Below are 17834 nucleotides of genomic sequence, written 5' to 3' on the forward strand. Positions count from 1 at the left end.
CCCCATCGGTCACTCTGAGCGCACCCTGCCGGCCAGGTGACCCCTCGGGCTGGGGAGTCGACGCACGAAGGTCCGCTGTTTTTTCTCTCTCTCTCTGGACCTCAACGAACTCTTATCTGGACCTTTGTGGTTCTACCTGGTTCCGACAAATATCGCCGGGTGGTATTTCGCTGGTTTTCAGCTGGACTGGCCCTCGTGGTGTCTCCATAGGTGTGGGGGAAGTGTACCTGTGACCCTCGAATTGGACCAGAACCGAATCGAGGTGGATGTGGGGAAATTCGTCTTCTACAGAGCCGGTCTCAGCTTCAGTGAGCAGCCGTTACTTTTACTGAAAGACGATCCACCTCCGTGGAGTCGTTGTGTTCACCTGGAGGAGACGCTCCGGTGCTTTGAAGCGCCGCCGGACCGGAGCAGAACCGCGCTGCTGGGCTGCCGGGCTGCCGGGCTGCCGGACCGGAGCAGAACCGCGCTGCCAGACTGGGCCGCCGGACCGGAGCAAAACCGGGCCAGGGATATCTTCAGCCTCTTCGTCTCTCGTGCTTGGAGCGCCGGAGCCGAACTGGAGCAGAACCGGACCGGACCAGTTGCCGACTTCAGCCTCAGCCTCTCCGGTCAGTGTCGTTTTTCACCAGGGGTGTCCCGTGCTGTCGGGTGCTGAGAAGCGGAGGAGCAGCGTGGAGGAGCAGCGTGGAGGAGCAGGGCTGCGTGGTGCTCGAGTGAAGTTCGGAGTTTGTATCGGAGCTGCTGCAGGCCTCCATCCAAACTCACCTGGATAATAATTAATTTTATTCCGGATCACGCTGTTGGCCCCTGTTGACCTGAAACGAGCTAGGACCATGCCTTTCACTTCAGGAGGATTTTCTGGCAGCTCGCTCTGCTATTTGCTGCAAATTTTCTGTTTCTGTTTTGGCCTGTTGATTCTGGACCCAGCTTCTGTTTCTCATGGGAGCATCCATCCATCCATCCATCCATCCTTCTTCACAGGGGGACCGGAGCCCCCCTCAGCCTGACTCAAACTGCAGTTGGGCCACCTCGTCGGGTTTGTTTGCCCATTTGAACTGTGACATTTTATGGTCTGAATCTTTTTTGCATCATTCATATTACTGTCACTATTTTCAGTTCTCAGATTATCTGGAGTCACTGAATCTTGTTAATACACCTGAATCTGTCCATCACTGCAACTTTCACTGTTTTTGTGTTCTGAATGATCACGTCTTCATTAATGTTTCTCATGGTTCGATTATGGGTGATAATTGCCACACTGTTAACTCCTGTAATTACACATCAGTCACAAAAAACTCAAGAAAATGTCTGATAATAATGTTGTTACTGCTCTCAGGAATTCAGCCCAACCCTGGACCCCCCACTAATTATAGCACACCAAATGACTTTAAAAACGCCTCTGGGCTTCATTTTCTGCATGTAAACGCTCGTAGCCTTCTGAGAAAACTTGATGCTGTGAAAATCCTGGTCAGTTCTTCTGGGGCTGATGTTATCTTTATTTCTGAATCCTGGCTCAACAAATCTGTAATGAATAATGACGTGGCAATCAATGGATTTAACATCTACCGCTGTGATCGTCAAAAAAGGGGGGGTGGAGTCATTATTTACATTAGAGATACCCTGGTTTCAAGTCTTGTGACTTCCAAAACAATTCCAAATCAGTTTGAAGCCTTATCTGTAAACATCACCTTGAATGGAGGCCAGGTTTTAACTGTAGTCTGCTGCTATTGTCCACCATCCGCTTCTCCTGAGGCATTAAATGCCATTAAGGAATTCCTTGGTAATTTAAAATTCACAGAGGTCTTTTTAGCTGGAGATCTCAACATTGATTGGTGTAAGTCGACCCCCCTCTGTGACAAATTCAAGGAATGTTGCTTGTCTTTTAATTTAACCCAACTGATCGACTCCCCCACCAGATTAAATAAAAGCCACCCTGACAATTCCTCCATCTTAGACCTGTTTCTAACTAATATGCCTCACAAATTCCCTGGTACAGGTGTATTCGCTGATCTTTTGAGTGATCATTGTGTGACAGCGGCTTTAAGAAATATTAAACTTCCACCTTCTAAGCCCAGATTAATTAAAAAAAGGGATCTGAAACATTTCTGTGAACAGTCATTCCTCTGGGATCTGTCTCACTTTGACTGGCATCGTATTCTGTTAACTGATGATGTGAACTCTGCTTGGAACTATTTCCATAATAGTTTCCATTTATTTTGTGAACAAACATGCTCCTTTTCGTCAGTTCAGAATAAAGGGACGAGACAGCCCCTGGTTTACTCCAGAGCTAGCTGACCTCCTGCACAGGAGAGATCATCTTTGGGCAGCAGCGAGAAAATCTGGCTCAGACACTGACTGGTTGAGTTTCCGACAGATGAGGAATAAATGCACAACTGCTGTTAACACTAGAAGTCCCAGAGAAGGGTCATTTAACATTTCTACCTTTGGAACCCAGAGACAGGTCGAGTGACCTGAAGGATTTTAGCTAACATCCTATAATGAGCTGTTAACAGGCGCTTTTGTTTTGTAAATAAGGCCATTACTGGTGCACCACAGGAGGGGGCACGCTTAACTCCCAACTAACTGTTTTCCATTGAGTTTAGCCATTTAGTTTCTAGTTAGTTATATTCAGTTTATTGTATTTTATAATATGAAGATTTTTTATATATATATTGGTGGCACGTTGTTGCACATTTTGAACAAATTGAAGTCGATTTACCGTTTATTTTTCAATTGGTTTGACTCATTTCTTGAAACCGAGATGACATTCTCAAAACACCATGTGAAACACAACTCAAGAGACTTTGCATTTTGAGGTTACTGACAATTTGTATGAAACACATATTTTGTTTTGATATATATAGTATTTAGCTTAGTTTTGAGCAAAAAAGCACAGACCATAAGCAATTGTGTGTAAGTCAAGAGGACTAAAACTTCAGCATGAGAAATACAAAAAACAACAACCGTTATTTGTTTCCATGCTTTTTATTTTTGTCATAAAAATACAAGGGATAAAACAATTCTACACATATTTACACTATGCTCTAGTGGGGGGGCTGCGTGTGTGTGAGTGGCATGTCCTCCTTGTGTGACTGGCATTTCAGCACTCACTCAGCAGTCCATCTGCACTGTCGAAACATACCTGGCACTGCCAGGGTATGTCCCTGGTACATTTGCCACATGTGTATTTGTAGCAGTTGACGCATCTCACAGTTGCACAATTGTTCGTGCATCGATGTTTGATCTGACACTTTGCCCTTTTGCCAGGGCTGGGTGTGGAAGGTTGTTGCTGAAGCAGTTTCTCCTTGCATGCCTTCTTCTCACAATTAATTTGGTTATTTTTTTCTAAACTGTCATTTTGAACCCACTTCTCTTTTTTCTGAAAGAAAAACATTACTAAAATCTTTTAGAAAAACTTTTGCATATATCTTGAAACAGAGTGTATGTTTTGCAAACTTTTGTTTTGTTTTGTTCATTTGGCAAAATGACCTGGATAATGCATCTCTCCCAAAACACTTCATGTATGCTTCAAAACAAAATATGTGTTTCATACAAATTGTCAGTAACCTCAAAATGCAAAGTCTCTTGAGTTGTGTTTCACATGGTGTTTTGAGAATGTCATCTCGGTTTCAAGAAATGAGCCAAACCAATTGAAAAATAAACGGTAAATCGACTTCAATTTGTTCAAAATGTGCACTAACGTGCCACCAAGAGATATAAGTTCAAAATATAACCAGTTGATTTCGCATCTGTTTGGAGTATTAGATGGACGTTTGTGTGAGTTCAGCTTATCTCTCCCCTGCTGATTCCTAAGGCAATGGCCACATTTACAAATGAAAGGATGCTAATTGGAGCCATCAGAGTTGTCCGGTTTGAAGCACTACTTTGACTAAGGTTGCGCTTTTTTGCGCAAGTGAACCTGGCTTCTAAATCCCCCGCTCCCTGGATTGGACATTGGAATGCAGTCTGGTGAGGTGGGTGTGTCTGAGTTACTTGTGTGCATATTTAAAACAAATGGCAGTTAATGGCCCGCAAATTGTTGAGGAGAAGGAGGGGGTTTGTCCTCAGGATCTTGAAAATCTAGTCACTCTAGTGCTAAGGGTCTTTTGACCCTTTTTCAGGACTTCTGGGGGGAGGTCAAAATTCCTGGGACTTCTAGTGTTAAAGCAGCAAAACGCAACTATTTCTTATCTCAGACTTCCAAAAATCTAAATGACCCTAACAGATTCTGGAAAACAATTAAATCTCTCTCAGGCACCCCCCAATCATCTGACCTCCCATTACAACTTCTCGTTAACTCTGTTCCTGTGTCAAATAAGCACGAGATCCTGAACTGTTTCAACAAACATTTTGTTGCTTCTGGTTCTTTATTTGACACAGTTACTAACAAAAAATCAGCCACTTCACTTAATAACCAAACTTCTACAAATCAAATCCCTCCTACAAGTCAATCCTCAGTTAATCACACCTTCTCTTTTTCTCCATTCTCAGTCAGTGAGGTCAATAAACTGTTAAAAGATCTTGATCCTAAAAAATCTGCAGGTCCAGATGAACTTCCACCTTATTTCTTAAGGCTGGCTGCTCACATCATCTCAGTCCCTGTGACCCACATCTTCAATCTCTCCATAAGACAAAACTCCATCCCAGACGCTTGGAAAACAGCCTTTGTTCTTCCTTTGCTAAAGGGAGGTGACCCCACATCACTGAACAACTATCGACCAATCTCTAAACTCTGCATTTTAGCCAAGGTTCTAGAAAAACTGATAAACTCTCAAATCAAAAATTACCTGGACTCATTTAACATCTTACTTCCACATCAATCTGGTTTCAGGAAACAACACAGCACAACCACTGCTTCACTGAAGGTTCTTAATGACGTTGTTGAAGCACTGGATGCTAAAGATTATTGTGCTGCACTTTTCTTAGACCTTTCTAAAGCTTTTGACACTGTGGATCATAACATCTTGTGTCATAAACTCTCAGAAATCGGTTTCTCAGATCACACCATTGGTTGGTTCTCTAACTATCTTTCAGACCGGAGGCAATGTGTTCAACATAATGGTACTTCCTCCAGTTATTTAACATTCAACAATGGTGTACCACAAGGCTCAGTCTTAGGACCCACCCTCTTTACAATCTACATACATAATGTAGGTAAAAACATCCCTAATGCATCCATACATTTCTATGCTGACGACACAGTTGTTTATTGTCGAGCTAAAACAGTTGCTAAGGCTTTCCAGCTTTTGAAATCTGCATTCAACATCATCCAGACTGATTTGTTCCGCCTCAAACTTGTCCTAAATGCCGAAAAAACCAAAGGGATGCTTTTTTCAAATAGGAAGTTGGTCCCAGCAGTTCTTCCTCCGATTTTATCCTCAAATGGTGTCCCCATTGAGTTTGTTGATTCCTATAAATATTTGGGTATCTTGGTCGACTCACATCTTTCTTTTAAGCTCCATGTGGAAAACTTGGTAAAGAAACTGAAAGTTAAACTGGGTTTCTTTTTCAGAAACAGATCCTGTCTAACCCTGAATGCTAGAAAACGCCTTGTATCTGTGACTTTCCTTCCCTCAATTGATTTTGGTGATATTATTTACATGAACGCTCCTACAAGAACCCTGCAGATGTTGGATGCTGTCTATCATGGTGCACTAAGATTCATAACTGGCTGTGATTATCGTACCCACCACTGCACCCTGTATTCATTGGTTAACTGGACATCATTAACTTCACGCAGACTCTCTCACTGGTACATTTTCATCTTTAAATCACTTCTTGGTCTGCTGCCTTCATACATCTCCTCCTACATGTCTCTGCGTGAGTGCAGCTACGGAGTGCGCTCTCAGGACATTATTACCTGCAGTGTTCCCTCAGTGAGGACTGAACTAGGCAAAAGGGCCTTCTCCTACTCCGCTCCTGTTTCCTGGAATATCTTACAAAAAGATTTGAAGCTCTCGACCTTGACCTCTCTAAGTGGCTTTAAGAATCTGTTGGACTCCTGGCAGGGACCAATGCAGACATGTTCCTGTTTTTAGTTTTATACATTTGTCTCGGAATCTAGCAGTTTTTTTGGTTTTGTTACCTTTTTCCTTTTAGCCATCCTATTTGTTAAAAAAAAAAAAAAAAAAAAAACTGTAGTATGAGTTTTTATAACTGCTTATTGTTGTTGCTGTTGTCCATTGTTGTCATCTTTCTTTGTTGAAATCAGGTCTCTCTTGTAAATGAGTCCTCGAGGCTCAATGGGATTTACCTGTATAAATAAAGGTTGATTGATTGATAATCTCCTCTCAAGTACAATTTGTACAAATATATGCATGCATGTCCAAAAAGGCAACTTGAGGTATGTTTTATTAATGTTGGATAAGTTTTATAGTTAGAATTAAATTCTGCTAACACAAAACATGTTTCTTTTTATTCCTAGTTTTAAAGTGGGTATTAAAGTGATTAATTTAAGTGATTGTTTAAAGTTGTTTTATATTTTATAAGGGGCAGATCTAAGAATTTTTTCTTCTTTCTGCACTCTTTTCATTCAATGTTTTCTTTATGATGATTTTGGGGCAGCCGTGCTCAGTCTGTCCCTCCTCGGAGACAGACAGACTGTGCGGGGCAGATTGGATGCGGCTGGCCGGGGTCGAGTAGCCTCTTTCGGTTTCAAAGACAGTACCGCACCGCTGAAGCACGGAGCTCGAATGTCAAATGTAAAACTAACTTTACCACGGTTTAATGTGGTGCTATGGCTCTGCAGACATTGCATGTTGCTGTCTTGTTTTGAGGTGTTTCTAGTGTAAAATACTTCCACACAGTGGACATGTTTCGATGAAAATTTGGTTAGCTGTTAGCCACAGTACTGCTAACTCAGTCCTCACGTTGTAGTCCTCACCCAGGAACTTCTTGCTGTAAGGCAACAGTGTTAATTGTAGGGATATAGGGCTTCAGTCTGGGCAGCTTTTAACAGGTGTGTATGCTAACCGTAATCTAGACTGGCCTCACCCCACAAATATATATATATATATATATATTTACGTGATTTCTTGTTGCAAACTATGAGATGGATTTCCTGCATGTGAGGCGGGTCTTATTACTCTGGGTTCATGAGACACGCCGACGTTCAGGAAATCCATTCCATAGTTTGAAGCCAACTTGCATCATGGATCGGAAATATCGGCAGGTGGATCGGAAAAATCAGATACGCAAATTATGCTGGTATCGGAGGCCGATACCGATACTGGATCAGATCGGCCACATCCCTACTTAATTTTTTTTGCTATTTTTGATTGTAACTGGGACCTTGGGTAAAAAATCTCATTCCACCTCATGTACCACATGTGATATGAATGACAATAAAGAACCTTGAACATCCATAACCCTTTACTAAATTCCCCTGACATAAACATGCTTTAAATGTCTGAACATCTTTATCTCTAAACTGTCTGATATGTTCATTAATCTTCATTATGTTGTTTTATGATCAAATCAAGTCAAGGTTCTTTTATTGTCTATCACACTACATGTGGCACATGTGGTTTAACAAAATTATGTACACAGAGTCCCAGTTACATCCAACAACAGTATAAATTGTAAAAAAAAAAAAATTAAAAAACCCCAGTGATAAGATCTAAAATATGAACTAAGAAATACGCTAAAACTAAGAATACACTAAGCCCAAATAGTACAAAAACAATATGCCGAACAACAACAGCAGCGCAAACATGAGTCAGTGTGAGCAGGTGAGAATGAATGAACACAGCAACGTGAAATTTATTACTGTAGTGAACTAAGCCTAAGGTCAAAACCCTTGACCTTAAGAACCTTGTGGGACAGAAACTGTCATTTCATTGATTTGAATCCAGAAATACAGGTTCACCCATCCTGAGACTTTCTTTCTTGAAAATTCAAGTGAAAGAACACTCTCTTTTCTATGATCATTACTGTTTTACAAATGTTTGATAATCAAAGTGTTTTAGTTCAAACATTTTAGATGTTACAGTGAACTAATCAATTTTTATTAACTGTGAAAACAGTAATAATGATTATTTTTAATCCTCATGCAAAGTTAGAATTCATGTTAAGGTCTGTTACGGAGTAATTATGCATTTTCTGATTTTCTGTCTTTGAATGAGCAGTGTAGGTTTGGTCCAAGGTCGGAGTCTAAGCAGACAAGTGTTGGAACGAGCTGTGTTGTTTTTAAATCCTCTCAGACGTAAACAGAGAAGCTGGCACCTGTTTTCCCAAACTCGCCCAAACATTTCTCTCGTCTGTCTGAAAACATTTTCAATCTGTTCCATAACATTCTTGCTGTTTTCTGACTTCTAGTAACCTCTTACGTCACAAAACACACCCCTGTCTGGTCGACATTGACCAATAAGAAAACTCCCAAATGAACCGGAAATAGAGCCCTTTAAAATGTCGGTACTTCCTAGTTCACCCCAGTTGCTGTTGGGTCGGAGTCCCTGTTGGGTCAAAGTTCCAGTTGAGTCGAGCCGAGGTTGCGGTCGAGTTCCCATGCTGGGAAACAGGAAGGTCCTGACATGACCACAGAGCTCTTCCGAGTCTTTTGGGATTATAACTTTCTTCCACATCTGGGTGGAACTCTGACGGACTCCACTCATGTGAAGTCCACTTGCTGAGGTGAATTTGTGTCGAACGGAATACCGTCACTACTTCGGATGATTCACAGCCATCCTACGGAGACGCTGGACAGGTAGCGTTAACTGGAACTCCGTATCCGCTGATTCATCTTCAGAGAGGTAACGAGTCAAGTTTACTACCGAGCGTACCGAGGAAAGCTGGGTTCGAATGGAGAGTGTCGTTTCTGGTGCCGACGTAAACAAAACCCCTCACCCATCTTTTTCTCCCACTAAACTTCATCTTTCCTCTTTAAATTCTTCTATCAAGTAGAAATCATTCCAGATAATTTTAGAAATGTCTGTGTAAAGTTCTCATCCACCGCCGTGTGGATAATCAATCACTTGTATAGCTTGCTAAAATTAGCCATGTTGTTATTTTTCAATGTGCCAAATTAATGTAAATGTTTGATGTTAAACTTTGATTCTGTAAATAAATGACCACATTCATTTTGATGGGTCAAAGATAAATAACGTCTCACGATACATTTTATTAAATTCAATGCACGTTATATACAGTCCAGAAAAATGAAAGAACCCGTTTAATTTATGAATATATCATGCATATGTTCATCTACATTATTAACCTTTTTTTAACCAGGCAAATCCCATTGAGATCACAGATCTCTTTCTCTTTCACAGAAACATTTCTGTGAACAGTCATTCCTCTGGGATCTGTCTCACTTTGACTGGCATCATATTCTGTTAACTGATGACGTGAACTCTGCTTGGAACTATTTCCATAATAATTTCATTTATTTCCTGAACTTACATGCTCCTTTTCGTCAGTTCAGAATTAAGGGACGAGACAGCCCCTGGTTTACTCCAGAGCTAGCTGACCTCCTGCACAGGAGAGATCATCTTTGGGCCGCAGCGAGAAAATCTGACTCAGACACTGATTAAAGAGTGACCGCTAACCGCTGGCCTGGAGATGAGTGTAGACCAGGCCAGCGGTCACTCTTTCAGGGATGAAGATGTTCACATCCTGGATAGAGAGGAACGATGGTTTGAGAGAGGAGTAAAGGAGGCCATCTTTGTGAAAAGAAACCGTCCATCATTAAACAGGGGTGGAGGCCTACGTGATCAATTGTCCCCCTCTTACAATGCTGTGATTGCTAGTATCACTCAGCCCTCTGTGAATAGTACACAGCCATCAGTGTGCTAATGATCCATTGTTAGGCTGATGGTCCTTCTTGAGCATGTGATCAGCTGGTTTTGGTTGTCAGCAGCAAAACTGGTTGATCCACCCTGAGAAGGTGCTATTTAAGAGACTGAGCTGAAAACAGCACCTCAGACTGAAGAAGTCTCTCGGACGAGAGACGAAACGTTTCTACATTTTTTTGTTGTTTTGCTTTGTTTTGGGTTTTTTTGAATGTCCAGAGGACCAGATTTAACTTTTTTAGATGTCATTACATAGATTTTTTTTTTCACAGTGATAATCCTGATTAGGGATTCATGAGTCTAACAACTTCAGGGTAGAAGCTGTATGAAGAATGATGAAGGTTCTGTATCTAATAGCTGGATTTATACTGAGAATAAACTGCAAACACTGTTAGGGACCTCTGAAAGCAGATGGCTCAAATAGATTTTAATTTGAGGTATTAGAGTAGAAGGGGATAAATAAAACAAAACACTTTTCAGATTTTTATTTGTAAAGTTTTTGTAAACCTTGTATCATTTTTCTTCCATTTCTCAGTTATGCACCACTTTGTGTTGGTCTATAAAAAAAGGAAATACTCTGAAGTTTGTGGTTATTGCTCATATTCTTCAATAGCGTTGCTGGGGAGCTCCAGCAGTCGGGTCCTAAGCTCATCCTGTTGGTTTTGTGTTTTAGTTTCGAGGCATTAGCAGAGGGAGGAGGGCCAACATCATCGACTCCATGCTACGGATGTTGGAGCAGTACAGTTCTAACTTGGAGGATCTTATCAGGGAACGAACAGATGAACTAGAGGTTGAAAGAAACAAGACAGAAAAATTGGTTGGACAGCTTTTGCCAAAGTAAGACTTGCATCGTACAAATGTTTAAGTTCATACAAACATCAAATAATGGATGAAAAGTTACTCTATGATTTCCTAATGTGTCTTATAAGAATTAGAAGAATTTATGTTTACATTATTGTTCAGACATATACATAATTACCTGATTATTGGCTGTAAAAAAATTGGTGGTGCCCTAGGCAAAATTTTAGGTGGTACCACCTTTACCATTTTCCAAATGTTACTGCCAATTTAGAAACACACAAAACAACAGCTTTGTCTTTGATATTACGTTTTTCTTTTTTTTTTTTTTAGAAATCAGGTTGTGCAATTATAGTTCTATTTCATTGTGTGGCTTGCTCTTTAAGCCATGCCCACTAGTAGGTGTAACTCCACGCACAGTGTGCCAACACTGAAAAAACTCTAGTCCATGCCAACCACTGTGTGGGCCCCACGTCCGTCCATATAAACAGGCTATGGACCCGTCATTCTACTCCACATTTTATTCAGCCAGCTAAGCAACACTTGGAAAAGAAAGAAAAAGAAAACCAAGAACAGAAAAAGATGTTAGCAGATGGGATATATCTGCTGCTCTGAATGGCGCAGTCTGCCATCTCCCTCGGAACAGAACAAGCAGGTAGGCTCTCGTTTTTTTCTTTCGGAGCTAGACAGGTCTCGGATGTTTCTGCCTTTCATTTAAGGAGTTAGCGAGCGGCCTCACTCTTCCCCTCTCAGTTAGAGGGCTGGAGACAGGACTACTGCCGTCGGGTTGTTTTTCTCCCTTCCAGCGATTGGCATGCTTGTCCATGTTCAGCCAGGCATTTTCATGAGTGGCGAACGCTAGCCCTAGCGGTGCTGGAACTATTAGCCCTGGCCTAGACTTGGTGGGGCATTTAGCTGCCTTGCTCTCTGGTCGCCGGGACCCAGCTTGACCTTGTGTCTAGCATGTCAATATAATGTCGAGTGCAACGTTCTTACTGCTAAGATGAAGAACACTTGTTCGTCCTCTAGAGCCAAACCTGTCGACTACCTTTTTCTGGGGTCAGAGCGGCTCGGCATCCCTAGCAACAACTGCCCACTCTCTTTTTTTCCCCCAACGACCAGCTCTTAGCTGGATTCACTGACAGTTTTCAGTACACGTCTCAGGAAACTATAGCAGCCACATGCTTATGCTAACATTAGCACCCCATGTGCTGCTAGCGCCATGATCGGGCGATGCTCAGCGCCCTCAGCTGCATCCACCCCCCCTTTCCTTCACTCCGGGTCCCACAGAAGAAGCAGAACCCGGCCACACAGCTCTTTTCTGTCAGACGGAGCTCCAGGGGTGAATCTAGGGTGTTTTCTTGGAGGGACGTGTGTGTGAAGGCAATGTTATTGGGAGTTTGAATGATTTACCAACATTATTCTAAGAGCAGAATTCTCAGGTCAGGTTGTATGACCCTACTGTGTTTTTATTTTTCCTCTCACACTACCTGCACAGAGGGTAATGACAAGAAGGAACATTTTTGAAAGGCCCTGTCACTCCAGACGTTCTATTCAGCCTGCCTTTTACAGTTGGTCCTGGATTAGCTGCAACCCTCTTCGGCATCAGCTGCGGGGACATATGTCCTAGGAGCCCCAGCTGACACTGTCCCCAGAGGACAGCCTTCGTGGCCCCCTCAGTGAACGAACTCCGGCAGAGGTCAGCAACTGGTGTGTTCCTGGTCCAACCCACCCCAAGAGACATGAAGAAGACAGCAGAAGAAATAACGTTTGTGTGTGTGTGTGTGTGTGTATGTAATTGTTATGTGAAGGTTTTGATTAAAACACAAACTTCACTCAGAGAGCAGAAGGTGAATTTTAAACAAGCGTTTTAAAATAAACCAACTCTCCACTCATCACACTCAGAAACGATATGAGTCCATGGTGAGAACTCTAGCTTCCATGCAGACTCCTCCCCCCACTCCACATGAAGGGGTTTTTCAGAAATGGCTCAATCGCCAGCATCTTGACCCCTCTTGCCTCAAGCTCCAAATGATGGCTGCTCCTCTGTCTGTAGGAGCAGACCTGAGCCACCAGGGAAACCCTCAGAACCTGCTGAGAGGTGTTCCCCTGGACAGACTGACATCATTCCTTTCTATGTCCACAGACGCATCCCTCTCAGACTGGGCGAGGTCATGTCTGTCCCAGACAGTGGGTGGCCCCCTCGCATGTCTCTCCACATAAACATGCTGGAGCTGATTACCGTGAGGAAAGTATTCAAACACTTTGCCCTGATGCTGCAGGATCATCATGTGATGGTATACATGGACAACAGGACAACGGCAGCCTACATAAATCGCCAAGGGGCGTTCACTCGGTTCAGCAGCTGAACACATAAGCATCTTTGCTCCATCAGAGCTGTTTACATCCCCCAGGGTGCTAAACAGAGAGGCCGATATCATGCCCAGGGGCAGACCTCAGGAGAAGGATTGGTGCCCCAACCCAGATTTGACTCTTCAGATTGGTCCAGATTTGGCAAGGTAAATGAGAATCTAATGACCATCAGGGAAAACACTCAGTGCAAACTCTTTTTTTCCCTGAATCTGTGGGGCAAGCCCCCATTGGGAGTGAATATGTTGGCACACAAACTGTGGCTCCAGATGCTAATAGGACACCTGACTTCTTGTCCTTTAAGTTGTTTATTCTTTCTGCAGCTGCTGATGGGCAGAAACCTGGCCTTCAGCATGAGTAAAACGTACACTGGAGCCATTTCCTCCTGTCACAAGGGGCTTAATGACAGAACAGCCGTGTTGAAACGTTTTCTTAAAGGGTGTGCACAGGCAAAGACCTGGTTTGTGCACACTCCTCCCACAATGGAGATTAGTGCATGTGCTATGTTTACTGGCTAAGATCCATTTGAGCTTCTGGATCAGGTTAGTTTTTTCTGGTTATGCGCTCTTGGGTTTGAATGGATCCAGTGAGGCTTGGACTAGATCCAGCCTTGTCTTTAGCAAACTAGTCGGTGTGGCTTAAAGGGCAAGCCACACAATGAAATAGAACGTAGGTTACGTATTGTAACCACCGATTCTATGAAATGTGGGTGAAGCTCTTTAAGCACTGGGTCTCACTGGCTCCCAAGTGGCTGAATAAAATCTAGCTATTTGGGAATAGAATGATGGGTCTGTAGCCTATTTATACAAATGGAGGTGGGGCCCACACAGTGGATGTGCTTGGACTAGAGTTTTTTCAGTGTTGTCAAGCTGTGTGCAGGGTTACACCCACTGGTGGGCGTGGCTTAAAATACTTCACCCACAATTCATCAAATCTATGGTTACATTACGTAACCTATGATTTGATATACTGATGCCAAACAGGGACACTTATACATATTACCAAGAACCTGTGGAGTGAAGCAGTCCTATGGGGGTTTGGAAATTTAAAAAATAATTCCATAAAACTATGCATTTTTCATAATCAGAAGAATCAGAGTAAGCTTTATTTACTGTCCTCATCGGGCCAGGACTTTGCGGTCTACACTCCTCTCCAGGCCAGCGGTCACTCTTTCAGGGATGAAGATGTTCACATCCTGGATAGAGGGGAACGATGGTTTGAGAGAGGAGTAAAGGAGGCCATCTTTGTGAAAATAATTTGTCCATCATTAAACAAGGGCGGAGCCTCCATATTCAACTGTCCCCCTCTTACAATGCTGTTATTGCTAGTATCACTCAGCCCCCTGTGAATAGCAAACAGCCATCAGTGTGCTAATGATCCATCTTTAGGCTGATGGTCTTCCTTGATTATGTGAACAGCTGGTTTTTGCTGTCAGCAGCAAACCGATTGATCCACTGTGAGCAGGTGCTATTTATAAGACTGAGCTGAATACAGTACCTCAGACTGAGGAAGTCTTTCGGATGAACGACAAAACGTTTCTACAATTTTTTTTGAATGTCCAGAGGACCAGATTTAACTTTTTTAGACTAAGAAGAGAAAATTAAATTGCTAATAAAATGTAGACAACATTGACCTAAAATATTCTGAACAAACTTCTGTGAGAAAAGTAAGGTGGAGTGTTTTAAAGACCAAATTTACATCAAAGTTGCAGAACATCACGCGATGTGCAAATGTGTAAACGCTGTTTATTGATCAGCAAACCATGTTCAGCTGAAAGTGCTGTTGTTTTCAAAAGAAAAAGACTTTCTTGACATTTTTTTCTGCTGCTCTGTCACGTTTACCCTCCTCTACACTCCAAGAGAGACAAGAGACCTAAGCAAAGTATTCTTGTTATTTATAGTAGTGTCTTTTAAAATACTTTGCTATGCAGCTAAATTAGTTTTTTTTCACATTAGGAAATATTATATAAAATTACCTATTTAAGATAAGAAAGTTATACTTTTTATTCTTCCATTTGTGATGCCCCCTGGATGGACGGCACCTTTAGCATTTGTCTATACCAGTAGTTCCCAACCCTGGTCCTTGAGGAACACCATCCTGCATGTTTTAGTTGTTCCCTGTTCCTGAACACCTATTTCAGTGATTTAATAACTACTTCATCTTCTGCAGAAGCCTGTTAATCATCCATTCACTCAAACTAGGTGTGTCAAAGCAGAGAAAAAACTAAAACCTGCATGATAGTGTTCCTCGTGGACCAGGGTTGGCAGACACTGGTCTATAGTGCCTGCATCATGGGCCAACTCTGATTCACACAGAAAAGCTGATAATGCTGGTTCAGCTCTCAAATATTTGAATTCAGCTGAAAAAGAGAATTGCTGCTTCTGTAAGTCATATAACTAATTTTCTCCTTGAATAAAACAAAACAAGGAACTGACAAAAACACTATCTTGAAATGTTTGTTATTAAAAAAAAACTAGCTATTGTAATGTATAATGTTATTGTATATGAAATATAAAATTAATTAATCAAATCAGACACTATATTCCTCATGTTTCAGGTCTGTGGCTCAGGCTCTGAAGAAAGGGAAGCCGGTCCAACCTGAACATTACTCAGACTGCACTCTTTACTTTAGTGACATTGTTGGGTTTACCACCATCTCAGCTCTCAGCGAACCTATCGAGGTACAAAGTGTTCAACCTTCTGACAGTGTTTGTCTTTCCTTCACACTTCTACCAGTGTTGTTCATCCTGGGTCAAACTACTTACACTGTCCCTTGATTCACATTTTAGCCTGTGTCCATCTTTGGTTTATACTTCTGTCAGAGCTGTCCATTTACCTTAAGTTGTGTTTGTAGGTGGTTGACCTGCTGAATGACCTGTACACCATGTTTGATGCCATTATTGCTACTCATGATGTCTACAAAGTAAGGATCCTAACACTTCTTTCACCAAACTGTGTCATCCTTCAACATACTGTACATGTACGCATATGAGAAGGTTTAATGTGTTTTTTTAATATAAATAATTATTTTTATTGTTTCACATTAAGGTAGAAACTATTGGAGATGCTTATATGGTGGCTTCAGGTGTTCCTAATAGAAATGGGAATCGACACGCGGCTGAAGTGGCAAACATGTCTTTGGACATCCTACATTCAATAGGAGCCTTTAAGATCAAACACATGCCTGAAATTAAAGTGAAAATACGCATTGGGCTGCACTCAGGTCTATGTTTACACATATACATTCAAACAAGGAATAATGTACCATAATAAAATCAAACTTTCTCTCTGTATTCAGGTCCGGTAGTTGCAGGTGTGGTTGGACTCACCATGCCCAGATACTGTCTGTTTGGAGACACAGTCACCACAGCATCTCACATGGAATCCAGTGGACTGCGTATGTAAAACTAAAATCAGTTATGAACCAAACATTTCTAACATTTGTAATGTGAGTAAAGATCAACAAATTATGTTTTTATTATCCAGCCTACAGAATCCACATCAGTCTGAGTACTGTCAAAGTTCTGACTAGTCTCAAAGTGGGATACCACATAGACACCAGGAAGGCACAGGTATGCTCACCTGCTCATGTAGGGAAATAAGACATGAACTGTCAGGTGAATTACTTTAATTTTAGTTAAACTGTTTTGTATTGTTTGAGAATGTCGAGGAAAATCAACACAACTCAGATTTTTCAGCCTATTCACCTGTTCCTCTCATTGGTTCAGAGATACATGGAGAAAAGACACAATCAGTCAGAGAGATTCAAGTTAAAAAGTATTACCAACATTTATTACAGCTTTCAGCTGAAAGGAGATGCTCTTACCCCAAACCAACAGAGATACAATAAAAACCCAAGATGCTTTAGTTCCTTCTGTATTTAAACACAAAAGCTCCACCTGTTATGATTGCGGGTCTACCCAGACGAAAGACCAGAACTGAACAGAGACCAGGACTCAGATAATCGTTTACAGTGTTTATTTACAGAAGTGTGGTTAATAAAGACATCAATGTGAAGAATCGGGAACACCTTGGGAGAGAGCGGGAAATTAAAGGGCTGTTGTTGGATGAGGACTTGTCTTGTTGAATTATTCTTATGGTGGGTAGCAGGAAACCGAATGAGAAGGTTTTTGGTCCAGATGATCTCCAGTAGCACAAGGTGAAACAACAAGTAGACAAGGCAAGTGCTGGAAGGCATACAGCAGCTGTAGAGAGGCAGGAGGAGTCAAAGCTCATATGGGACTCAAGCAGGGCAGGTAAACGGCAAGATCCAAACTCTGAGGAAACACAGAGAAAAACACGATATTAGTTTCTACTAATATCAGAGATAAACTGGCCAGAACACAACTACCTTTGGTAGGCAATGTCCCAGCGCCTGGAGAGTGGTTCCTGAAGCATCTTATACTCCTCCTGGGTGTTGATCATCTGCAGCTGTTGCCAGTTAGGAGTGTAGAGGAGAGAGGAAGGCAGGGTGCAGGGCAATACTCTTACACATTAGCCTGGATCTAAGTAATCATCTGACAAATCAGTTAGTTCTTGTAAAGACGCTCTTATCTGCTGTGCTGTATTGCTCGATGTATCACAACTGTAAGGGTCCCACTGCCTGCAGCCTGCCTTACTGATGGCCGCTGATTACCAACACCTGACGGCCATCAGCCTGATGAGCCTCTCCATCTACAAAAGGCTGCAGCCCAGTGTGACTCATCGCTGGAGCATATCACCTCTCATGTTTCCTGGTTCCTCGTGTTTTTGGATTCTCCTTATGACCTGATCTGGATACCTCGGCCTGTCAGGTATTCCTCATGCCATTTTTGCCTCCAGTTGCCAGCCTTCCTCGTGCCCTTGGACCCTCGTTGGTTCCCCTCTGCTGCTCTC

The 17834-nt window shown here is 42.2% G+C and overlaps 1 protein-coding gene across 1 annotated transcript in view; it reads left to right on the forward strand.

The window, feature by feature from the left end:
- The window catches only part of LOC119414353 (retinal guanylyl cyclase 2), a 214067-nt gene that overhangs the window by 164643 nt on the left and 31590 nt on the right, over nt 1-17834 (forward strand). Inside the window, exons 17-22 of the mRNA XM_037681446.1 lie at nt 10465-10628; nt 15517-15640; nt 15814-15882; nt 16008-16182; nt 16258-16356; nt 16446-16531. Coding sequence (XP_037537374.1) covers nt 10465-10628; nt 15517-15640; nt 15814-15882; nt 16008-16182; nt 16258-16356; nt 16446-16531 — 717 coding nt within the window. The remainder of the gene's footprint in view (nt 1-10464; nt 10629-15516; nt 15641-15813; nt 15883-16007; nt 16183-16257; nt 16357-16445; nt 16532-17834) is intronic.

The sequence above is a fragment of the Nematolebias whitei genome, chromosome 9 (genome assembly GCF_014905685.2).
Source record: "Nematolebias whitei isolate Nwh7 chromosome 9, NemWhi1, whole genome shotgun sequence".
NCBI classification, from domain to species: domain Eukaryota; kingdom Metazoa; phylum Chordata; class Actinopteri; order Cyprinodontiformes; family Rivulidae; genus Nematolebias; species Nematolebias whitei.